This window comes from Atractosteus spatula, chromosome 2 (genome assembly GCF_055471065.1).
Source record: "Atractosteus spatula isolate fAtrSpa1 chromosome 2, fAtrSpa1.hap1, whole genome shotgun sequence".
In the NCBI taxonomy this organism is placed as follows: domain Eukaryota; kingdom Metazoa; phylum Chordata; class Actinopteri; order Semionotiformes; family Lepisosteidae; genus Atractosteus; species Atractosteus spatula.
The window spans coordinates 2,892,440-2,917,897 of record NC_142707.1 but is presented as its reverse complement, the minus strand read 5'-3'; the positions used below and the strand labels follow the sequence as shown (position 1 = coordinate 2,917,897).

Here is a 25,458-nt window from a genome sequence, read left to right as displayed (position 1 = left end):
CGAAGGACTGATTGTCCTAAAATGTCACTCTAAAGTGAAACAGGGTTCCTCATGATATACTTTGGGTATTTCAAGGGAGGGCTCTCTGTATTTCATGGTGTTCCCATGGGGCTAGCACACACTGGTGCTTTTCTGCCTTCTGTGTTTTGGGGAGCGAGTCTTATCACTCATTTTGCCACAGTATGGATGGTTCCCCCTTAATGGTCACCTGCTCTTCCAGGGGCAGAGAGCGGGGGGGGAGGGGAATTTTGGGAACCTGTGGCAGACAAGGGGATACAGTACACCCACAACACCCCAGAGACCCCTAAACCGAGCCGCTCCAAGACTGAGTCTCTCCTGCAGGAGACGCAGGTGGACTGGGAATTCAGGAATTCAAAGCAGGGGGGCGATGAGACGTGCTGTTACACTGCAGGCTGGAGGGGCGACGTTTGATTCAGTCGGACTAGACCGGACCGGACCGGTCCCCCCCTTCCCCCGGAGGGCTGGTCAGTCTGCTGGTGCTGCTGCTTTAAGGAGACCTGGAACACCTGCAGACACTCTGACCGGCCCTCCTGGACCAGGACTGGACACCACTGCAGACACTCTGACCGGCCCTCCAGGACCAGACTGGAGACCACTGCAGACACACTGACTGGCCCTGCAGGACCAGGACTGGACATCACTGCAGACACACTGACTGGCCCTGCAGGACCAGGACTGGACATCACTGCAGACACACTGACCGGTCCTGCAGGACCAGACTGGACACCACTGCAGACACACTGACCGGCCCTGCAGGACCTGGACTGGACATCACTGCAGACACACTGACTGGCCCTGCAGGACCAGGACTGGATATCACTGCAGGCACACTGACCGGTCCTGCAGGACCAGACTGGGCACCACTGCAGACACACTGACCGGCCCTGCAGGACCTGGACTGGACATCACTGCAGACACACTGACTGGCCCTGCAGGACCAGGACTGGATATCACTGCAGGCACACTGACCGGGACTGGACATCACTCAGATCTCTGAAAGACGCAGTGGGCTTTGTTCTGTTCACACGGGCAGCTGAAGCTGAGAGCGGACTGATCCGGGCCTCACCAGCCGTCCTGGGATGTGAAATTCCAGACCCTGTCCTCGTGCACAACGGTCCCTCCTTTGCAGGCGCCAGAGGCCTCGTTTCCTTCTGCAGCTTCTGAGAGATCTGTCTCACGGAGGCGTCACGCTTCAACGCTGAGCCCGGGTCCAGTCAGGCCCAATCACAGCAGAACAGCTGTCCTAACAAGAGCAAGCACAGCCAGCCCTGAGCCTGTCCAGCAAGTGTCCAGCATGGTCACCCTTAAAGCAGCAGTTTCTGCAACCCTGAGCGATGTCGTCTGTGATGTTTCGTTTGTGTTGTTTTTTTATATTCCTGTAGCAGTTTAACTGTAACTGCCGTAACCCTGCCTAGACAAAAACGGTTGTTCATGAGTCATTTTGAATAAACGTGCCTGCTCTGCCGCTAACGCCCTTAGAACTGCCAACAGTTCAGATGTGAGAAGTGCAACCTGTTTCCTCTCCTCAATTCATCTGCGTGTTCTGTGGCCGGGACAGAGAGCCACAGTCCAGACAGTTTTCTGGGTTTCCTTTAAAAATATTCTACTTTGTCTGGACCAAGGAATCTGCCCATTCCTGAACTAACTGACCCTCTACGCTTGGTAGGGTGATGGTGACACACACAGGTCCTCTGCAAAGCTGCTGTCTGAAGGGCAGCCAGCCGGACGGTGGCTCTGCAGGACCAGAGCTGGGCTCCAGAGTCCACGATGAAGACCAGCTGTGTGGTGGGCCCGCTGTGGCCGGTTGGAGGCAGACTGTCTTCTCTAGAGGGGTCAGAGTTCCTCCTTGGCTGTTTCTCCTGTCACTCTCCACCTCTCCAGTGATCCTCGTGTTCTTGGGACAGGGAGAGAGCTCAGAGTCCTGTTGCACAGCAGTTAAGATAAGATAAGATCACTTTATTGGCCCTATACAATTTCTTGCATTAGGAATTCGTCTTTTCTCAGACCCCAGCTTGCTCTCCAGGAGACACACAGACAGGGAGAGAGAAGCTGGGGGTCAGAGCGCAGGGTCAGCCATTTATACAGCACCCCTGGAGCAGTTGGGGTGAAGGGCCTTGCTCAGGGGCCCAACAGAGTAGGATTCCTCTGCCGGGTGCAGGATACGAACTGGCAACCTCCCAGCCACAGGCGCAGATCCTGAGCCACAGAGCCGCCGCTCCGCCCCGAAGAGAACTCCTTACACCTGCCGGGACCCGGATTCGAACCGGGGTCGTTGCGGCCGCAACGCAGAGTACTGACCACTGTACGATCACGGCGAGCTGCCGAGGAGCTGTGTACTTGTCCAGGACAACAAGGAGGGTGGGGACAATCAAGGCCGACCCCTCACACCTCTCTCCTCCAGCGTGTTCCCTCTCAGCACAGACCACTGGGGACCCCTAAAAACCAGGACCAACCGACAGCCGCACAGCATCTCCCCCCGGCCATGACTCTTATACACAAGGACACTGCTCTCATCCCTCCTCTGGGGCCAGTTGGACACACTCATTTAACGACACACGCTACCGATGTTTTCTGTAAATATACACAGCATTCACTGTGCACTGTATTACTCAACTGCATAGACTTTTAAATTGTACATATCACTGAAATCTGTCTTTACCTGTGGATTGCTTTTTTGTTAATCTTTTATCTTATTGGAACTGACGTCGACGCCTGCACCCAGAGAAATTCCTTGTATATCTCGTACTTGGCGAATAAAAGGTCCTGATTCCGTAGCAGAGCAGAAAATCGTTTTTTTTTTTTACAAACGAGAGGAAACGCTGGGCTCGTCTAGCCAGCTCGGTAGTTCAGTAGCTAACCGATCCCGGCATCTCACCCCGCTGTTCCCTGAAAGAAAAAGAAAATTGTGGCTTCCGCATCATGGCTGGGTAGCTTGCACCAGACCCCCACCACTCTTCGTGTAAAGAAGTGCCTCCTGTTTGTAGCTTGAAAAGCACGTGCACGTAGTCCGGGCCTATTCCTAACGATTTACTTTAGATTAAAAATGAAAACGCTGAAACTTTAATCATTCTAGAGTACCACCATGTGAGCCATCACCATCAAAAGTGAAATAACTCATGGTTTCCTGCGACTGCAAATGAAGGCGACGCGCATTCGTTACAAATTCCCCAACTGTTCCAATGCGAGTCTCGGATTGAATGAGTGCTAGGAAAAAAAAACGTCACTCCTCCTGCTGTTCCCAGTAACGTCCACCAGAGGGCAGGATACACCCTTCGATGCTTTAAGTCACGTACCAGAGCCCAGCTTTGAGCGGAAAATAATAATTCCTGATACTTTTATAGCGCTTTTCTGGACACTCCAGAATGATGATGCGACGGCAGCCAGAGTGCACCAGTCCTCTCCCCACACGCCAGCTCTCAGTGGGGAGGAGAGCAGAGTGATGAGGCCAGTTCAGAGAGGGGGGTTATTAGGAGGCCATGATGTGTAAAGGCCAGGGGGAAATTTGGCCAGGACACTGGGGTAACACCCCTACTCTTGTCGAGAAACACCCTGGGATTATTAATGACCACAAGGAGTTGGTTTTAAGTCTCATCCGAAGGACAGCACCACTTTTACAGTATGGTGCCCCTGTGATTATATTGGAGCATCTGCCACACCAACCGCAGGGTGAGCGCCCCCTACTGGCCCCACTAACACCTCTTCCAGCAGCAGCCTGAGCTTTCCCAGGAGGTCTCCCATCCAGGCACTGGCCAGGCTCACTTCTGCTGAGCTCCAGTGGGCAGCCAGTTGGGAGCTTCAGGGCTGTACAGCGGCTGGTGCGCCAGTCCTGGTCTGAAACAGGCTGATGTCAGCAAAAAGACCCTCCGCTCTCCTGTTCCCCCCCCCATGGCAGGACCAGGAGGGAAAGGGGCAAAGGGCACCGAGATCTGATCCCAGGTCAGCCTTGTGCGTGACAGTCTGCATAAGGCCCTGCACCCTGCACCCTGCAAGAGATGAACCCGCCACCTTTCCATCCATCATCAGGCCTGGGGGACCCCCTGTCTCTGCCCCCAGGGCTCATTGCTGTCTCTCTCTGGACTCTGGGTTTTCTTGCTCCTGCCCTCAGCTCTGGGACTGGAGCCCCTTGTCCAGCTGTGACAGGGGTTCCCCAGGGACCAGGGCTGGGAACCCCCACCTTCATCCAACTTCCACCCCCCCCATCCGGGATCAGGGAGATCCAGAACCTAACCTGGCAGGACACACCCTGGATGGGACGCCAGGTAATCGCAGGGCGCAGACGCACACACACACACACACACACACACACACACACACGTACTCACACACACATACTCACAGGCAGAAGGGAGACAATTTAGAGACGCCAAAGAACCTGGACTGCTTGCATTTGGACTGTGAACCCACACGGGCATAGGGGGTAACATGCAGATCCCACACAGGAGGAGCCCCAGGCCTGGAATCGAAGCAGAATGTCCTTCCCTGCGTGCACGTGTGGAGCCTGGTGTCTCAGGTCTGTCCTCACACCCTGCCTTGATTCTGCACTAAACAGCAGGCACTGCAGGCTTCGCTGCCGAACGCGGCCCACAGTCAGGTGTGAAAGCCCTGGAGACGCCTCCAGACGGCGAGCTGATGAGCCAGCAGTCGGCTGTCTCGGGTGCGTCAGCCGAGACGCTGAGTTTGGGACCAATGCCTGCAGATTCCAGGTCTTCCACAGGCCCCCGACACCCCAGTCCGAGCTGCTGCGGAGTCCACAGTCCCTCTGCCTCCACACTGACCGGCCCTGGAGGACCAGGACTGGACACCACTGCAGACACACTGACCGGCCCTGCAGGACCAGGACTGGACATCACTGCAGACACACTGACCGGCCCTGCAGGACCAGGACTGGACACCACTGCAGACACACTGACCGGCCCTGCAGGACTAGGACTGGACATCACTGCAGATGCACTGACCGGCCCTGCAGGACCAGGGCTGGACACCACTGCAGACACACTGACTGGCCCTGCAGGACCTGCAGACACACTGACCGGCCCTGCAGGACCTGCAGACACACTGACCGGCCCTGCAGGACCAGGACTGGACACCACTGCAGACACACTGACCGGCCCTGCAGGACCAGGATTGGACACCACTGCAGACACACTGACCGGCCCTGCAGGACCAGGACTGGACACCACTGCAGGCACACTGACTGACCCTGCAGGACCAGGACTGGACATCACTGCAGACACACTGACCGGCCCTGCAGGACTAGGACTGGACACCACTGCAGACACACTGACCGGCCCTGCAGGACCAGGACTGGACACCACTGCAGACACACTGACCGGCCCTGCAGGACTAGGACTGGACATCACTGCAGACACACTGACCGGCCCTGCAGGACTAGGACTGGACACCACTGCAGACACACTGACCGGCCCTGCAGGACCTGCAGACACACTGACCGGCCCTGCAGGACCAGGACTGGACACCACTGCAGACACACTGACTGGCCCTGCAGGACCAGGGCTGGACACCACTGTCCAGAGCTCTTGGACTCTCTTCCTGAAGGGTCCAGCGCCTTCCGATGTCCGTTGCACAGGCTCTCCGTGACAGAGCTGGTCTGCCTACTCCATGGACCCCCAACAGAAATAACCAGAACCGGGCTCGGGGCGTGTTTCAGAAGTCACCCTACCCCTAACGAGCCGAAGGATTTAAAGACTCCACGGTTGAATCATTTAAGTACCGTTCCGTAGATGTCTCCTCAAAGAACATAAACGACTGTATTCTGTTGGTTTGTTTTTTGCTTGGTCTGACAGCGTTCATTTCGATTCGAGTCGCGGTTCCGAACCGCCGCGCAACAGCACAGCCAAGCCCGGATATTCCTGGATCCGAACCCCCTGACTCGTGCCGGAGTGGGGTGGGGGGGGGGGGGGGGTGCCGTCTCCTCGCGCCGCACCTCAAGACGCGCGCTAACCAGCGATCCCGATGATAACAACGACTCGCGCCGCTCATCTCCTCGCTTATTAATTTCCTACCCACGCGGTGTGAGAAACTGGCTGCTCGCGGGAGCCAAGCGCCCGTCAGCTGTCATACCGAGAGTGGCCTAATCCAATAGAAACTGTCAAGAAAAAAAAACGGTCTCAGTTGTGTTTAATTAATAGCGGGAGTAATGAAGTCAATTAGCTGGGAACAGATTGAGTGTGGTCACCCGGAAAACGCGCCGGCTGTTCAGATCTCGGCACGAGACACCGGCTCCAGTTTCCTGTCCGTCCCATCTGCGCGCGCGGGGCCGGGCGTGGGCTCGCGGGTTGTCTCGGGACCCTTCCTCGCGGGGGCAGCGCTCAGCGGAGGAACTGCGCTGCGCTCGACAAATATACATCACTGTGCGTCCAAAACAAAACTCAGCTCCCCTGGTTCCTGGGGAAACGGCTCTCAGACAGAAGCAGTAGTCTTTATTTAAATGTAGCACTTCTTCGATACACAGTTTAATAACATTCAAGCTAGAGTATCTGACAGGATTTGAAAGTGCCGACTGACATGATCTGATATGTGCTGGGAGACCTTTCCACAGTCCTAGAGGAACAGAGCTGTAAGCACTCTGTCTCACAGACTGCCACTGTCTCCTTCAGTCTCTCCCAGGGTTTGGAGTTTTGTTTTGAGAGCTGGAGGTCCGGAGTCCGAAGAGCAGAAACCCCACCTTGGGCTGCAGGAAGACACAGCTGACTGGAGCAGCCAGCAGCCCTCAGAGCTGAGGAGCAGCAGAGCTTCCGACTGGAGCCTGAGAGCCTGAAGTCCACAGGAGACACGTGTACCGCAGCCTGAAGCTCATTCACAACATTTGCAACGTGTCCTGATTCTGAACAAGCACTCTAGCCTGGAAGAAACAGAGACAGGCATCAGGAAGATGTGAAGGGCAGACAGGTATCATGAAAGAGGCCTGTTCCTGTTTGTAGGGAAGGTCATCCAGGGCTGGAAATGGGGACGTGCTGCTCTACATGAAGAGTAGTGGGTGGGTGTAACATACTGTCCAGCCAGGCTGCAGAAGGTGATTTCCTGGGCTCCTCAGGTTCGTAGGCTGTTAACAGTGAGCAAAGGGCACTGGACAGCCTCCTCTTCCTGCTCGTTCTCACCCGAAGGTGCAAGATGAGACCACACACTGACCAGAAGGGCACACACAACACCTAACTCACACCTCAACACACACACTCACACAATACCTGAACTCACACACACTTAAACACACACTCACACGCATGCACACGCGTACACAGACACACGCATGGCTACACATACACGTGTACCTAAAAACACACACAAACACACGTACGTACACAGACACACACACATGCACATACGCACATACACACACGCGCACCCACACACACACAAACACACACGCACGCATGCACATACGCCCCCCCGGGTCGCTGAGGTGAGGAGATGTGTGTCGGGGGGGGTAATTGGATGAGTTGCCCTGAAGCAGTGGAGGGTGTGGAGGAGCAGGAGGCTGATGGGCAGCCGGAGGAAATGCACTGATGGGATTAGCGGCGGAGAGGGCTTTAGCCTGGCACGCGTGCTCCGAGAGGAACGCTCTTACCGGAGAGCTGTTGCTGCACTTGGGGGGGGGGGGGGGGTCAGGGGTTAGCGCGTTAATCGTCTGTAATCGCTCACTGACCTCATAACCTGCGATGCGATGAGCTGCGGCCCCCCGGCAGGGGGGCAGGAGTCACGTAACCGCCATCCGCCCGAGCGCCGAGCGGGACTGGGGCTCCGGGTTCGCTGTCCCAGCAGGCCTTTCCCTGGCCTCCACAGGCCGCCAGCAAGCTTCCTTTAAAACAGGCGCTGGGTGAGTGGGCAGGCAGGTGTGTGTGTGGAAATTTAAAGTGCTTTACAGGTACTGGGGATCCCCTCCACCCTCAGCAGTGTGCAGCCCCACCTGGGTGATGCGCCAGTACTCCCCCCACACACCAGCTCTCAGTGGGGAGGAGAGCAGAGTGATGAGGCCAGTTCAGAGAGGGGGGTTATTAGGAGGCCATGATTGGTAAGGGCCAGGGGGATATCTGGCCGGGACCTGCGCACCTAAACACACACATAAAAACCCCACTCTTTGCTCAAGAAACGCCCTGGGATTTTTAATAACCACAGAGTCAGGACCTCAGTTTTACGTCTCATCCAAAGGACTGTGCCTTTTTACAGTCTAGTGTCCCCGTCACTATACTGGGGTATGAGGACCCACACAGACCGCAGGGTGAGCGCCCCCTACTGGCCCCACTAACGCCTCTTCCAGCGGCAACCTTAGTTTTTCCCAGGAGGTCTCCCATCCAGGTACTGGCCAGGCTCACATCTGCTGAGCTCCAGTGGGCGGCCAGCTGGGAGCTGCAGGGTGATATACTATAGATGCAAGACAAACACCAGGCTAGTAGGAGTCCTCACACTGAGCTGGCTGTTCCCAGTGTATCCCGTACTGGTCCTCACCCCTGAGGGGGCTGTTCCCAGTGCATCCCGTACTGGTCCTCACCCCTGAGGGGGCTGTTCCCAGTGTATCCCGTAGTCAAGCCACATGAGTGCACTGGGCTGAGAGAGCTCTGTCTTCTGCGGCTCCTGTGACGCTATTGCGACACGCAGAGAAATGACCTCTTGAGACGGCTGGAACAGGGAGGCTGTACTATCAGCTGGGGTACCATGGGTAAAAACAACAGCAGAGAGACTGGCACCCCGTTATTACTGAGAATCTGGGGTGTCTTGAATAATAGGCGAGGCTGTTATGGCACAGATCCCCTTTGCATAGATCATTTTCTGACTCTCATGTAAGTAATATTGTCGCACATGTAATAAAGTTCCTGCTTAGCCTAACGTGTCCCTCCTGCTCACACCTCTGCCGCTGTTAAGGCCTCCCAGGTCAATCGACTGAAACCAGTCGGAGAATGAAAGCAGCCTGTAGCTCCCCGTTTTCTCCTCTGCTACAAACGTTCTGTGAAAGCTTTGGCAGATGCGAGCTGAGCTGGGTGGGGGGAGTGGGGCGCGAGGAAAGTCACCTCAACTCCTGTCAAGGTGCTTCCTGTAGAGCCTCCTTAAGAGTTTTAACACCATTTGGCTAACGAGCGCTGAGCCCTTAACAAGATCACAGCCCGTGCAGGGGATGACGGAGGCAGAGGATTAGGGTCCATCACAGGCAAGGTGAGAGAGAGGGGGGAGGAGAGAGAGGGACGCTCTGTGTGTTGTATATTGTATGTGAATGGAAATGTCCCCTGGTGTCTGTATTATTAATGTCTGCAGATGTAGTAATGATGGATGGAACTGCTTTAGCAACACTGTCATCAACCGGTCATGCCAATAAAGCTTTTTGAATATGAATTTTAATTTGAGAGAGGGAGGGAGACAGGAAGAGAGAGAGAGAGAGGAGAGGGAGGAGAGAGAGAGGAGAGAGGGAGGATTAGAGCCCATCGCGGGCAAGGTGAGAGAGACAGGGAGAGAGGGAGAGGAGAGAGGAGGGAGAGGGAGAGAGAGAAGGGAGAGAGGAGAAAAAGAGGGTTAGAGCCCATCGCAGGCAAGGTGAGAGAGACAGGGAGAGAGGGAGAGGAGGGAGAGAGAGGAGAGAGGAGAGAAAGGTGAGAGAGACAAGGGGAGAGAGGGAGAGTGATCTCCTGTCACAGCCAGAGGAACAGGGAGTGAGCCTCCCACATAATGTCAGTAAATGTTTTGCTAATTGTTTTGGCCTTGCCAACATTGTAATTCATCGAGCTTCTTGCATTGGAGAGAGTGAGGTGGAGGAGAGAGAGAAGAGAGATGAAAGAGGAAAGAGTGAGGAATATTCTGGGATTAGACCAACATTCCTCCCTAAAATAACAAATCTAATCCCAGAATTCCCCCACTTGCCAGGAGCAGAACAGGAGCAGAGCTGCTACTGGGAGAGGAAACTCAACAGAGCTGCAGCCCGCGTGTGATCTCCTGTCCCAACCTGGGGAACAGAGAGTGAGACTCTCAAATAATGTATCTTTTTCGGTAGTTTTTTACCAACATTCTGAGCCTGTATAGCTCCGTTTTCTCATGTGAATTTGAGAAACAGGGAAAGAGAGAGAAGGCGCTGTGATTCTGGGGTTACAGTGCTGTGGGTCTGAGTGGTGCTGCTGTCAGTGTCCTGCCGATTGTCCTGTTTTATGTGGTGTATAGACTCCTGCACTGTAGATGGTCATCGCCTCTTGCAGCTGTAGGCAATGGCTGCCTGTTACTGTGCTTTGGCAGCACTGTTCTGGATCGGTCAGGCCAGTAAAGTGCTTTGAACTGAACTGATATGAATCGGATCAAGGATCTCTGTGCTCTGACACACTGTACCCCAGATCTCTGTGCTCTGATACACTGTACCCCAAATCTCTGTGCTCTGACACACTGTACCCCAGATCTGTCTGCTCTGACACACTGTACCCCAGATCTCTGTGCTCTGACACACTGTACCCCAGATCTGTCTGCTCTGACACACTGTACCCCAGATCTCTGTGCTCTGGCACACTGCACCCCAGATCTGTCTGCTCTGATACACTGTACCCCAAATCTCTGTGCTCTGACACACTGTACCCCAGATCTGTCTGCTCTGACACACTGTACCCCAGATCTCTGAGCTCTGGCACACTGCACCCCAAATCTCTGTGCTCTGACACACTGTACCCCAGATCTGTCTGCTCTGACACACTGTACCCCAGATCTCTGTGCTCTGATACACTGTACCCCAAATCTCTGTGCTCTGACACACTGTACCCCAGATCTGTCTGCTCTGACACACTGTACCCCAGATCTCTGTGCTCTGGCACACTGCACCCCAGATCTGTCTGCTCTGACACACTGTACCCCAGATCTCTGTGCTCTGACACACTGTACCCCAGATCTGTCTGCTCTGACACACTGTACCCCAGATCTCTGTGCTCTGACACGCTCTACTGCAGTTTCACTGTTCTGTAACGGCGCTCTGTACCGCAGTAAACCTCTACAAGGTTACAGTGCTGCTGTAGCGCCAACTGACCCACAGTAATCGAGGAGGCAAGATACTGCATGTGGCGAAGCGAAAGAAGTGGGTGTAGAAGCTGGATCAGTAGCGCACTTTGATGGACTGGATGTTTTTTTTAACTTATGTCACAGAAAGACCGTGGGTTCTATTTTCGAAACACTTTAAGAGCTGATAACTGTCGCCGATTCCCACTGAGAACTGAGTCTTCAACAGGCTCAGTTCTGCCGTCCTCGGCTGTGCAGGGTTGCTTTTGTCGTCCTCTGGTGGCCGCGTGCGGGAACTGCAGCCAGGCTGACGCGCACTGGCCTGACAGACTCGACTCCGCAGGCGCTCCGCAGGAACACTTTAGGCATCTGTGGTTTCTTTGACAGCTTTAAACATCCATCCATTTTCTAACTGCCTTATCCAATTCAGGGTTGCCGGGACTTGGAGTCTATCCTGGAAAGCAATGGGCACAAGCCAGGGTACGCCCTGGACATGACGCCAGTCCATGACACACACGCAGAGATACACACGGACACACACAGACCAGGGTCAATTTTCCCAGAAGCCAATTAATCTACCAGTGTGTTTTTGGACTGTAGGACAAAACCCCCACAAACACAGAGGAATCACACAAACTCCACAGGGACAGAACTTCAGGTCCAGAATCGAACCCGGGGCCTCAGCGCCGTGAGGCAGCAATGCTGACCACTGCACCACTGTGCTGCCCGGCTTAAAGCATGAAAGGACAATTTAACCTGTGAAAACATCCTTTTTAATGATAATTTCCACAGTCGTCTGTTTACAAGATTCATTCATGACACGGCTCTATTTTGACAACATCGAATACTTTCTGTATAATAATAATAATTCCCTACACTTCTATAGCGCTTTTGCTGGACACTCCACTGAAAGCGCTTTACAGGTACTGGGGCTCCCCTCCACCCCCACCGTGTGCTGGTGTTTCACGGCTGTAGTGCTCAGACAACCTCTCTGCTCGCTGTCTTCCCTCTGATCGTCTGCAGGCAGGACTTTGCTCTGAATCCATCAGAGGGGGCTGTTGGCAATTCAGTGAGCTGAGAATTTCCTCTCCTGTGTCAGTCCAACACTGTCCAAGACAGTCCAACACTGTCAAACACAGTCCAACACTGTCCACAATCGCAGTGTTGGTCCGCACCTACACACACATGTGGGTGTCACATGTCCAGGGAAAAGAACACGGCGCCTCTCAAATGGAAGTGATATCATGCAACACTGCAGAGCAAAGCCTGTAACGGGTTCGGAGGACATGGTTTCCCTGGACGTTTGCCTTGCTCCTTTATCTGCCTCCCTGGGCTCACAAGAACGTCAGGAATGTTATAGACGAGATGAGACACTTCAAGCCCTCTTCTTCCTCGGCAGCAGAGCACCATGAAGGCCACAGCGAGAGAATCCTGTGCACAGGGGCTCTTGGAGTCTGGGCTCGAGCAGCGTGGGACACCCTCTCCGCTAGCTGGAAACGACAGACTTTATCAAACGGGCCGCTGCTTAAAAATGACACCTGATGCTCTCTCTCTCTCAAACCGCTCCTGTCAAAGTGGTGCTATTTAAAGAAAAGCAGGAACACTGGCATTTTTTAAAAATGATTTCTTTGTACTACTCTGTCACCAAGAAAAAAAACAGAGACTTGTTTGTGCACACAGGCTGCTGAGCCGAGCCTAGAGCTCGGTCAGCCCTGTGCATATACTGCTAATCAGGGATTATGGAGTCGTGAGCCGGTATCAGTGAGTGATGCCACAGAGGATCAAGTCTGTATCTTCACGGACGTGGGGATCCAGAGAGGATCATCTGCGTGAGGAATATAACAGACTGACCAGCGGGGGGAGCTCGTCCAGCTCCGGGCTTGCTCTCTGGCCTGACGTAGAGAGATGTTCTCCTTGTGCTCAGTGCGTAACGTAGGGGAAGAACGACACATTAGCACCTTCAGCAGATTCACAGAAAAACAGTCCATTTCACCACAAAAACCGAGCGTGCTGATGTAAAACCTAATTACTGAACTATACTTTCAAATTAATGAACCGCGGAATCGAGATCAGTCAACTGTGCAACTGAAACAGTGAACTGCATATAAATCAGTCTGATTCTGTTTTATTCGACTCCGTATTTACCATTTCAATATTACCTGCATAATATTTTACATAGCAAAGAACAGCTCCTTGATTGTTCGGGATCCTTTCTCATTTGTTGATGTCTGTTTGAACGGTCAAGTGTGCGAATTTGCCACCAGCTGTGGTTCACCTCTGGGGACAGATGCCCCCAAGAAACACTGCAAGGCAGCAATGCTAACCAATGGGAAAGGGGTTCCAGCTGCACAAAAATGCTCCTGTGTCTTTTCCTTTCCTCGTTTTAGTTTACTAAAATGGGTACTGTTAGGAGTTAGGAGTTAATAAACCATGTACACACCCTACATAGCAGGAATCAACACACAACCCACACACAGGAAACAATAAAACCTACAGAGGAATCAGCACACATACACAGGACATAGTCAACTGTACAAATGTCTCCATTACCACACCCTGCACTGGCTGTGGTCCTCGATTACGATGGGGAAAAGAGGAAGCAAATTTCACACAGGAGTGCAAAACTCTAAAGAGACACACTAATAGTGACTGACCTCATAATGACTATGCTAATAGCGGCTGTACTGTGACTGTACTAATAGTAATTGCACTAGTAATTACTGCACTAATAGTGATTGCATTAAAAAATAATGCACTACAGGTAATAGTAATTGTACTAATAATCAGTGCACTATTAGTAACTACACTAATAGTGATTGCACTAATAATGAATGCACTGATAGTAACAGCTCTAATAGTAACTACTAATAGTGATTGCACTAAGTCCAGTTCTTAAAAATCAATTGTTCTGTAACAATGAGGAAAAGATCTGTGTTTTCCTGCTTCTTGTGAATGGGGACTTCGTCCAGACCCAGCTAACAGTGACACAGACACATCAGAAATCAGCGCTGGACTGAGCCATGTGAAGGAGCGGAGAGGTTTGGACAAGGGCAGGAAACTCACCAGAGACTCTGCATAGTCACACGCTCAGTGTCTTCCAGAGTTACAGTTCTTTTGTGCGCGACAGCAGCGCACAGTTTTTCTCTTCTTCTAAATTCAGGTGCTCTAATTTCACAAATCTTAAATGAAGTGACCCCCTACAGAGCCACGAATTTACTGTAGGCAGTTCTCCCTCCCGGGACTCCAGAGCTCAGGGCTTTTACTGGATAGACCCAGCCCGCAGAGGCCAACAGCAGGACTCAGGCGGGGACAGACGGCGCGTCTGGGTCAACGTCCGCTCTAAACTCACACAGGTTCTGAAATCAGCGCACATAGGAAATTGAACTGCGCACCAAAAATTAAATTCCCCCCAAAATATGATGATAATAAAACAAACACGGTCGTCAGTTGAAAAGTGCTAAACTGACCACATGAGACTGGCTGCGAGAGACCGGGCTGTGTGCGTGCTTGTCGCTGCTCGATCACCGGTATCTGTGCTCTCGCGGTCTCGTCGCTCCCTGCTCACGCTCGCTCCACACTCGGTCCCCACGACTGGGCTCGTGGAATCGCTGTCCCGGTCTTTAGGATCTCTATGCATGTATGAGAATGAGTACATTAACAACAACAACAACAACAAAAATAATTTCAGGTTTAAAATTTTACAAACACTCAATGTAGTGCGCGCCAGTGTTTGTCACTGGGGGGGAAATTTGCACAACTTGAAATTTTTTGCGCACAAAGGCACTAAGAATGAGAGGGAACACTGGTCTGAGCCGAGAGGGCCGGCGGACGGCGGAGGCTCCAGCCCGCGAGGCGTCGCTCCGGCGGGGCGGGGGGGGGGGCGCGAGCAGGCGACACCCGCCCCGGAGCGGATTAGAGCGGGGCCGAGCGCGCGCGATGAGCCGCTCCAGAGGCCTCGCGGGGCGGATTACCGGGCGGCTCTAACGACAAATTCCGCTGCTTTGCGAGGGGGATAATCCTGATTAACGGGGGTTTTCGGGTGGCAAAAATTGGATTAAGGGAGAAGGTGGAGGAAAAAAACCTTCCAAATCCTTCAGGTGCTGGGGGGGGGGGGGGGTTGATCGAGTCGCATGCTTTCTGGGGGGTCCCTATAAAAGGGGGACGCGGAACCGCCTGCGCGAGCCAAACAGGAGGGAAACCAACGCGCGCGCGCGCGCCGACGTTATTGCAGACCAGATCCAAATCCAGAAATCTGTGTATATGTACGTTTCCATCTACTTTCCTGCAGTGCAACTGTAAAAGAAAAAAAATATATATTTTAAAAAAAAAAACAAAGGAGCGAGAAAGATTTTAACCCAAGTAGGGACCGTTTTTTCTTGCACGCACGTCGGCGATTTTCTATAAAGCGACAAAATGCATAAACTTCGGCCCGATTCCCACCAGCAAGAGCTCCCGGACGACTTTTATATCCCCATCACGCTCAACACCAACAACATCACGGCTCTGTCTCCCTTCCTGGTGCCGCAGACGCACCTGGGCAGCACGACCATGTTCATGAGCATGGCCGCCTTCATGTTCTTCCTCACCATCGCCGGCGTCCCCATCAACCTGCTCACCATCATCTGCACCTTCAAGTACAAGAAGCTGCGCTCGCACCTCAACTACATCCTCGTGAACCTGGCCGTGGCGAACCTGCTCGTGTGCTCCCTGGGCTCCTTCACCGCCTTCTACAGCTTCTACAACATGTACTTCAGGATGGGCCCCACCGCCTGCAAGGTCGAGGGCTTCACAGCGACGCTGGGAGGTGGGGGTCTGCCTGTGTGTCCGCTGGACTGAAGCGGCCTGCCTGTATCTGCCTGCTGTGTGTCTGTATCTGCCTGCTGTCTGCCTGTATCTGCGTGCTGTGTCTGTATCTGCCTGCTGTCTGCCTGTATCTGCCTGTTGTGTCTGTATCTGCCTGCTGTCTGCCTGTATCTGCCTGTTGTGTCTGTATCTGCCTGCTGTCTGTCTGTATCTGCCTGCTGTCTGCCTGTATCTGCCTGCTGTGTGTCTGTATCTGCCTGCTGTCTGCCTGTATCTGCGTGCTGTGTCTGTATCTGCCTGCTGTCTGCCTGTATCTGCCTGTTGTGTCTGTATCTGCCTGCTGTCTGTCTGTATCTGCCTGTTGTGTCTGTATCTGCCTGCTGTCTGTCTGTATCTGCCTGCTGTCTGCCTGTATCTGCCTGCTGTGTGTCTGTATCTGCCTGCTGTCTGCCTGTATCTGCGTGCTGTGTCTGTATCTGCCTGCTGTCTGCCTGTATCTGCCTGTTGTGTCTGTATCTGCCTGCTGTCTGTCTGTATCTGCCTGCTGTTTGTCTGTATCTGTCTGTATCTGCCTGCTGTGTGTCTGTATCTGCCTGCTGTCTGCCCGCTGTCTGCCTGTATCTGCCCGCTCTGCCCGCTGTCTGCCTGTATCTGCCTGCTGTCTGCCTGTATCTGCCCGCTCTGCCCGCTGTCTGCCTGTATCTGCCTGCTGTCTGCCTGTATCTGCCTGTATCAGCCAGCTGTCTGCCTGTATCTGCCTGCTGTCTGCCTGTATCTGCCTGTATCAGCCAGCTGTCTGCCTGTATCTGCCTGCTGTCTGCCTGTATCTGCCTGTATCTGCCCGCTGTCTGCCTGTATCTGCCTGCTGTGTTGCTGTATCCGCCTGCTGTCTGTCTGAAGTTACGTGCTGCCTGTAGAAAATCAGAATTAGAATTCTATTATTCTATCATAAATCGGCCAGTCCCACGTTCTACCCCATCCTGGTGGAGCGTCTGATGGGAATGACTCCCTGCAGACACAATGCTCAGAATATCCTGGTTCTCTCCACCTGTCTCCGTCTGCAGGCATGGTCAGCCTCTGGTCCCTGGCCGTGGTGGCGTTTGAGCGGTACCTGGTCATCTGCAAGCCCATCAGCAACCTCAGCTTCAGGAGCTCCCATGCCATCGTAGGCTGTGTGGTCACATGGGTCTTCGCTCTGGTGGCCTCTGCCCCGCCACTCTTCGGCTGGAGCCGGTCAGTGCCGCCAGATGCCTGCGCAGTCCTGCACCCCTCTGTGCGCATTGCACTGCCTGAGCTGTTTTGTCCTGTTCTGTAGTCTGAGCATAAATGTAGCTCTACTGTCGGCGCAGTCCTGCACTCTTCTGCACGCACTGCGCTTCGTGAGCGGCCTTGTACTGCTCTGTTGTCTGAGCACCCCTGCTTGGATTGGGTTTGCGTGAAGCTTAGGACCGCAGTGCAAAGACACTTAGACATAGGCGTGTCTGAGGCTGTGTACTGTCTACAAGCTCAAAATTCATAATATACCAGTCTTTCCCAGCCTGCTGTGTATTGGGATGTACATTAGAGCAGTGCCTTACTTTTTATACCTTGCTCTGCCTGGCTTGCATTTGTATTACAGGGAAACTGTTCGCATTTCCATCCAGGTTTTAATGTGAGCAATACTAGCTCTTATACTGATGAAGCAGCAGCAGTAGTGCAGTGTATGTAATAATGTCAGTTAGCTTAACACTGGGTAAACACTGGACTTTCCATCGCCAGGCACTGGCTCAATGCAGGACTGAAATGTCCCAGACTGCGGCGCACTGGAACGATCCACTTCCCGGTCCTCAGCAGCTCTTTCCCATTGCTCCTCCCAGGTATATTCCCGAGGGGCTGCAGTGCTCGTGCGGGCCCGACTGGTACACCACTGACAACAAGTTTAACAACGAGTCCTACGTCATGTTCCTCTTCGTGTTCTGCTTTGGGTTCCCCTTCTTCACCATCGTCACCTGCTACATCCGCCTGCTCATGACACTGCGATCGGTGAGGCTGGGCCGGGCCCTCGGCACCCAAGGCGCTCCTTTGCTCTCCTCCCCATGCGAGCTTTCAGGCAGGGTCTCCTCTCCTGCTCTTGCTGGGTTTTGTCAGGGCCTTCAGGCTTTCTCTCCTCTCCTTGCGGGGTTTTGGACAGGGTCTCCTCTCCTTGCGGGGTTTTGGACAGGGTCTCCTCTCCTTGCGGGGTTCTGGGAAGGGCTTTCTCTCCTCTCCTTGCGGGGTTCTGGGAAGGGCTTCCTCTATTCTCCTCCTCTTGTGGGGTGTCGGCTGTTCCTCCTGTCCTGCTGGTCTCTGTTCTACCTGAGGTCTCAGTTAAATAGTTCAAACCTCAATGGACCGCATAGTGGGCTTCATTTGAGCTCTTTGCTCAGATGTTGCAGATGCAGAGTGTGGTGTGTGAGTGAGTATCGGCCCCCCTCTCTCAGTCTCAGTGCAGTGTGTGGTGTGTGAGTGAGTATCGGCCCCCCTCTCTCAGTCTCAGTGCAGTGTGTGGTGTGTGAGTGAGTATCGGCCCCCCTCTCTCAGTCTCAGTGCAGTGTGTTGTATGTGAGTGAGTATCGGCCCCTCTCTCTCAGTCTCAGTGCAGTGTGTGGTGTGTGAGTGTGTATCGGCCCCCCTCTCTCAGTCTCAGTGCAGTGTGTTGTGTGTGAGTGAGTATCGGCCCCTCTCTCTCAGTCTCAGTGCAGTGTGTTGTGTGTGAGTGAGTATCGGCCCCTCTCTCTCAGTCTCAGTGCAGTGTGTTGTGTGTGAGTGAGTATCGGCCCTCCTCTCTCAGTCTCAGTGCAGTGTGTTGTGTGTGAGTATCGGCCCCCCTCTCTCAGTCTCAGTGCAGTGTGTTGTGTGTGAGTGAGTATCGGCCCCCCTCTCTCCATGTCTCTTAGGTGGCCAAGGCTCAGGAGCAGTCTGCCACGACCCAGAAGGCCGAGAGGGAGGTGACCAAGATGGTGGTGGTGATGGTGATGGGCTTCCTGGTGTGCTGGCTGCCCTACACCAGCTTCGCGCTGTGGGTCATCACGCACCGCGGGGAGAGCTTCGACCTGCGCATGGCCACCATCCCCAGCGTCTTCTGCAAGGCCTCCACCGTCTACAACCCCATCATCTACGTCTACATGAACAAGCAGGTGAGGGGGCTAGGGGCAGGGCGGAGGGGGGAGGGCGAGGCGGGAGAAGAGGTGGAGGAGCGGGGGGAGTGAGGAAGACAGCGGGACAGCAGGAAGAGGCAGGCCTGGAGCGAAGAAGGAAAGCCCGTGTTCGGGGGTCCGGTTTGTCCCAGGCTGGGATTTGCTCCGTCCTTTCTCGGGCGCCTCCCAGTACCCCCAGAGATGCACAGGGCGCAGACAGGAGAGCAGACCCAGCGAGCCCCGGCGGGTCGGACTAGACAACACCCTGGCGGGCCCCGCGGCCCGCGAGGCCCGTTAGAAACGGTACCCTTGTCTCTCTCCCTGCCCCGCAGTTCCGCGCCTGCATGTTGAAGATGGTTTTCTGCGGGAAGAGCCCGTTCGGGGAGGAAGAGGACTCCTCTTCTCAAGTCACCCAGGTCTCCTCCGTCTCCAGCAGTCAGGTGGCCCCCGCGTAAGGGGGGGGGGCCCCGATCTCTTTCTCCTGGGACTGGTGCCACACTACGCAACCCACAGCCCGGCCAGCTCACCGCCCACCGCATCCCTCTCTCCCCCTCTCCGTCTCGCACCCTGGGCCGCACGCAGAAAGCATCTTCCTCCGCTCGTGCCTGAAAAAACGGGAGAGGCACACGTACAGCGTTTTGTAAAGGGGGGGCGAACGGTGCTACAATGCCCCTTAACCCTCTGAATCAAGCCCCTCTGTATGCGACCCCTGACAGAGGCCGCACCTCTCAGGTCAGCCACAGGGGCGGCGCTGTTGATCCTTTCACAGATAGAGCAATAGCCATCTCACACGGCCCCTCATTACTCACAGTGATGTCGGTCCTTCGAAATCCTCGTCCAGTAAGTAGTATTGGATCCATATCCATCCAATAAGTAATCACACACACTTTATTGATTTCTTTATTTTATCGTTACATAGGAATAAAAGACTTAAGAATTTCTAGATGGGTGAGGGTCTCTTTGTCGATAAGCTCATTTAGGCAGAAGCATCAGTTACATGATTTGTTGTGGTTGTCATTTTTCTTGCCTCACAGTAAAGCAGTAAAGGCTTAGAGCCTGTCCCAGCAAGCCATGGGTGCAAGGCAGGGTACACCCTGGACGGGACGCCAGTCCATCGCAGGACACACACAGACACACACTCACACCAGGGCCAGTTTTCCCAGTAGCCAGTTAATCCACCAGCATGTCTTTGGACTGCGGGAGGAAACCAGGGCACCTGGAGGACACCCACGCAAACACAGGGAGAGCATACAGACTCCACACAGACAGCACCCCAGGAACTGAAAGCAGGACCCTAGCGCTGCTAGGCAGCAAAGCTAACCACTCCACCTCCATGCTGCCCACGTTTGTCTTCCTAAACGATCTGTCTGATCCAGAGGTTGGCCAGCCCTGGTCCTGGAGAGCCACAGTCCAGCCGGCCTTATGGGTCACCCCTAAAATCATTGGTTTGCAACACTTGGAACGTGTGGGTTTTGATCGATTTTAATCAGCTAGTTAGTTCAATTAAGTCAGTCCGTCGAAAGTAATCTGTGGTGCTTAATCATCCATCATCCAGGTGGGGCTGCACATTGATGGTGGTGGAGGGGATCCCCATTACCTGTACAGCGCTTTGAGTGGATTGTCCAGAAAAGGGCTATATAAATGCAAGCAATTATTATTATTATTATTATTAAGAACAACAGGATGTCGTCACTTTCGATTCAGATGGTCTCTAAACAGCTTAACTGACCAAATCTCCTGCTTCAGTGGTCAAAACAAAATTGTTCCAAGTCTGTACAAACTGAGGATGTGAAGGAGACCTGTGCGTCCGGCTGGACGGTGGCTCTGTAGGGCCAGGGCTGGCCATCCCGGATCTAGATCATTCTATTATGGGAGGGAGGGAGCCTCAGGTGGTCAGCTGGCCTGGGCAATTCTGTTGCTACTTCGCTAGAGAGAACCGAAGCACCAGATTTTATTCCTGGTTCTCCGCTCATTCGGAACCGGGTTCTGTTTTCGGACGAACCGCTCCTGTATATTGTAAATAATGTGAAAGGAAAGAGAGAAAAAAAATCCCAAAAAATTTCTTCTCACTTTGCTTTTACGAATGTATGGCTACTGTGCTAATGAAAACACCGTTGCTATAATTGTAGTAGCTGTGACAGGTGTTTACTGCAGTAAAGAGATCTGTAATGAAAGGTGCATCTTTAAAAAAGAACAAAAAAATGAACTGCAGCCTGGTCTGGTTTTCTTGGGAGTCCTTGACCCCCGCCTGACAGAAGAACCCCACAAGCTGTTTCGGGGGGCGGTCCAGGATGCCCCTGTCTGGGTCTCCATCAGCCCAGTGTCTTCAGTTTTTCATTCCAGTTCCTGTTTAATTTCAGTTTCATGTTTAATGGCTTGATGTTTGTTGTCCGTCAGGATTTTGACCACCTTCATTGTGTGGGTATCTCACAGGGAAGAACGACCCCGAGTTCTTAGGGAGTTCTGAGATTTTAATATTTTATTTATTTCAATGATTGTTTTTCACACGTTTCAGCAATTTCGAACAACGATAGTATGTCATCATCAGATTTCTGGGATGCAATGGAAATAATATTTTTGTTGGCCCTTGTTTTTGATGTTAAATTAGAAACATCACACATGGCTGCAGAAAAAGTCATAGTTTCAATCCACCAAATGCACAGGAAGACACACAGACACATGGGGGAAAGTTACAATTCCTCTGGAAGCACTTCTTTTCAACGCTGTTGTGGATTGCTGCATGGCGAGAGTTTGGCTGTCCTGGGCCGAACAGAAACGCGTGGACCTGTCTTCCCAGCATGCCTCAGGGGCTCAGATTAAAAAAAAACACTGTAAGCAAAACTGCCCTGCAAAAGATGAAGCAGCATAACTTGTCTAGTTTTAGCACCAGGAAATTCTAAAAAAAAAAGCACATTGTGCATTTCTAGCATGAGAAAATAAATGGTCTGAGCAAAGTTGGGCTTTAATCTGAATGAGCAGGTAGTGACACAATTAGTAGGTAAGGATGCCTGAAGCAAGAAGACAGGCAGCTGTGCATTCCCCTGTAATTCTCCCAGTTCAGCCCTGGCTGTTTATTGATCCGCTCGTGGATACCAGCTGTGTGTTGGGCTGGGCTTAAAGAATTTGCTTCTATTCAGTTTAACTGAACAACAGAACAACAGCTGCTCCCAGACAACAGAGCAAGACGCTTTGAACCAGAAACCAGCAAACCCCAAACCGTGAAGCATCAATGAACACCTTCCTGTCCCTCCCTCCCCACCCCTGGCCACAGCAGGCAGTCACCGGCTCCCCACATCAGAGGTCAGAGGTCAGAGGTCAGAGGTCAGCAGCCCAGGTCGGCTCCTTTAGCCAGGTGTGGGCTGGGGCTCAGGCCCCGAGGTTCTGGGCAAAGGTGCCGACGGGCCGGACTGGCAACCTGAAGGAGGCCCCATGCCAGTCTCCATGCCAGGCCGCGGTCCGGCCAGCTGCCGACCTGTGGGGTACACGGAGGGAGGAGGGCCAGCGTGTGTTTTTGGGGAGGGGTGGGGAGTGCAGCAGGCTGGAAGGATGACGTGGCTGGATGTGGCGCCGCGGCGTTGAGAACGGGGTGCAGGGCGGGGCTCCCCGTGCACCCTGCAGCAGTGCGGGCAGGAAGACGAACGACCCAGTGCGTGTCCGGATCACAACCCCAGCCTGGCAGGTCACAGGGAGGGAGAGGGGAGACTCTCAGAGGTGTTTCTGCTCATGTGCACGACCTTCCGTTTTTTCCAAAGCCCGGGTACTGTTCTACATCCATCGACCCACCCATCTCCCAACCGCTTCAATCCAGTACAGGGCTGCGGGGGAGCCGGAGCAGCGAGCAACAGGAGCCAGGTGGGGTACACTCACAGACACACTCACACCACAGGGCCCGTTTCCCCAGAAGCCAATTAACCCATCAGCCCGTCTTTGGACTGCAGGAGGAAACCTTATTCAAACACGGGGAGAACATGCAAACTCCACCCAGACAGCACCCCGGGTCTGGAATCGACCCCAGGCCCCACTTGTGAAGCAGCAGCGCTAACCGCTGCGCCACCACACTGCCCTGATGGTCTGCAGCTCCGCTTCAATGAAAGATGCGAAGAATGACATCACCCCTAGCAGCACACCGCCCATCTCGGCGGTTCTCCCTCACTAGACTTGCGTTCCTCCACACTCTCTGTTGCCAGACTCACAGGAGACCGGGGCGCAGGAGCTGAAGCATCACCCCAGGTGCTGGGAGCTCAGAGGGGGCGCAGGGCAGCCAGAACTCGGGGCTCAATCTCCTGTCATACAACACACAGCGAGGAAGGGTGCTGTCCTCACAGAGGTCAGGGGTCAGAGTGTCGAGGGGTGGCACTGGGAGCAACCTGCAAATGTCAGAAGACATTGCAGCCACAGTGTAAAAACGAACCCCTCATCTCACACCCAGCGAGCAGATGTTTAAGATCTGTCGCAGGGCAGCTGTGGTGCGCTGTCTGCTGTCTGCCGTCTGCCGACGCCTTGTGCTCTCTGCAGATCTCGAGAAACGAGCCCGTCTTCAGAAACACATCCGGATCTCTGATGCTGACAGCCACGGCGGGGCTACCAGACTCCAGTCGTGCCTCAGCTCAGTGTCTCTACGAGGCATTTAGAAAAATCTGCAGCAAGCGAGACAGACAGGATTACACTTCAGTGTAATGAAAGCTCACCAGCGGCATACGACAGGGAATTGTAGCAACAGAAATAGCGTCAGCGGTTCAGGTGGAGGCTGTAGCAGGAGGTGCACTAGTAGAGACAGTGATGCAGTCGTACGTTTACTAGAAAGAGCAGCGGTAAGGAAAATACTAACAGCAGAAGCAGCAGTGGCAACAGCACTACTTACAATTGGTAGAATTACTAACAGTAGCAGAGGCAGTGGTGGTTACTAACAATAGCAGCAGCTGTTCTAAAATTATTAATAGTAGTGATGTCAGCAGCAGTGCTCGCAGTAACAGTATATTACTTTGTGGGGGTCACTGTTACTTCTTGGAGTGTCTTTATTAGCCCGACCACACACACACGAGACCCCGGTTTCCTACCTTGTTCCCACGTGTTCCCCTCCGGAGACCCTCATTGACAAGACAAGGACGGACAGAATCCGCTGAGGAGGAAAAGGGGATAAGATCAGCACCCCAGACGGGCCAGTTCCTCTCCTGCACAGCCGAGCCGAGCCGAGCCGAGCCCCGCAGGCCCAGCGCGCAGAGGACGGAGCACTCGCAGGTTCATGCGTCACAGAAACAGCCCTGCGTCACACTGCGTCACATCGCCTGTCTCGCTCCGCGTGCGTCCCGCAGGATGGGCACGAGAGTATCTGTTCATTTTCGAACAGACTTGCTGCAGGACCGGAAACGAGGCGCTCAGGGCCAAGAGACGTTAGGCCGATATTAAACAGATTTTGACTGTCCCCGTTTCTGTCTGCACGCAGCCCCCTACTTTCTGGGCCCGCTTCCGCTGCAGTTTCCGGGTGGACAGTTGGACTCACTGACCGCCGCATCGGTCAGATCTCAATTCGCTCGTGCGGGCACCGAGACTAATCAATACAAGTTCCAGTCCTTTCAACAGCATAGGCATCATAACGCCAAAACCCTAAACTGCCTTCAAGCTACCAATCAGCGTCAGTATTGGCTACTGTGATCAAATCGAGCTGTATCGATAGTCACTTTCAAAAAGCATTCGTGGGATTAGAATTATGAGTATTTTTTTGGCTGGAACAAATATAACATTCCCGTTATCGCGTGTCAAACTAACAAGCACCCAAGCAAAAAAAAACAAGACACATTAAAACCGGGCTTGTCAGCTGCACAGCGACCCCCCGCGCATCACTCCTTCCGGACAAAACACGGCCGAGCGGCGGGTCGCGCGCCACAGCCTCCCCCCGCCCCGCGCCGCGCCGCGTGGCCTGGCGCTCTTCCGCCGCGCGCGCGGCCCGGCGGGTCGTCTCGTGGAGAGCCGGGTGCAAGTCCGAGTTCTGCTAGTAGTGAACTTTTTTTCCAACCCCGAATAGTTCAGAACTAGCGGAATTCCGGACGTGACCCCGAAAGACAGCAGAAGCGCGCAGGCCGGGGAGCGGGTGACGGAGTTGTGGCGGTGCGGGGGTCCAGGCGACCCGCCCGGCTATCATCTCCCCCTGTCCGGGCGAAAAAAACAAAACAAATAAAAAAGCAGAAGGAAAAAGATTTATTCTCAGGCTAAATTAACGGATTGAATCACCTGCCCGTAACGTCAGTTAGGCTAATCTCAACAGAAAATACACACAGGCAGCCAGTTCCGAGGACGTCCGATCAGTCAAATAGTACTGTATTCATCATTTTAGATCATCCGCAGTATGGTAGCAGCTGGCTGTAGCTGAGATATAAATACGACTACGCTATATATGTTGTAAAGACAGGTGAAGAGAAAACAGTTGTAACGCTTTCGTTGTCTGTATTTAAAAGAAAAACTATTTTCCCCACATGAATATTATTTCGATCAGTCGTTCCGTTTACGGACG

The 25,458-nt window shown here is 53.5% G+C and overlaps 1 protein-coding gene and 1 long non-coding RNA gene across 4 annotated transcripts; one reads left to right on the top strand and one right to left on the bottom strand.

The window, feature by feature from the left end:
* Nucleotides 1–14,781: 14,781 nt before the first annotated feature.
* opn1sw2 (opsin 1 (cone pigments), short-wave-sensitive 2) lies at nucleotides 14,782–19,405 on the top strand. 3 transcript variants are annotated; one of them, XM_088932308.1, is made up of 6 exons: nucleotides 14,782–14,797; nucleotides 15,440–15,796; nucleotides 16,860–17,028; nucleotides 17,652–17,817; nucleotides 18,711–18,950; nucleotides 19,283–19,405. In XM_088932308.1, the coding sequence occupies exons 1-6, from the start codon at nucleotides 14,782–14,784 to the stop codon at nucleotides 19,403–19,405; spliced, it is 1,071 nt and encodes a 356-aa protein (XP_088788434.1). The 3 variants fall into 3 exon arrangements, with proteins under 3 accessions (XP_088788434.1, XP_088788425.1, XP_088788415.1); XM_088932299.1 differs by having other exon boundaries at nucleotides 14,782–14,803; XM_088932289.1 differs by lacking the exon at nucleotides 14,782–14,797 and having other exon boundaries at nucleotides 15,288–15,796.
* A 2,012-nt stretch (nucleotides 19,406–21,417) lies between these two features.
* On the bottom strand, nucleotides 21,418–24,421 carry LOC148838994 (uncharacterized). Its single transcript, XR_016094109.1, has 2 exons — nucleotides 24,008–24,421; nucleotides 21,418–23,587 (listed from the first exon to the last, which is right to left on the bottom strand). It is a non-coding gene; the product is annotated as an uncharacterized LOC148838994 (long non-coding RNA).
* Between the last annotated feature and the right edge of the window lie 1,037 nt (nucleotides 24,422–25,458).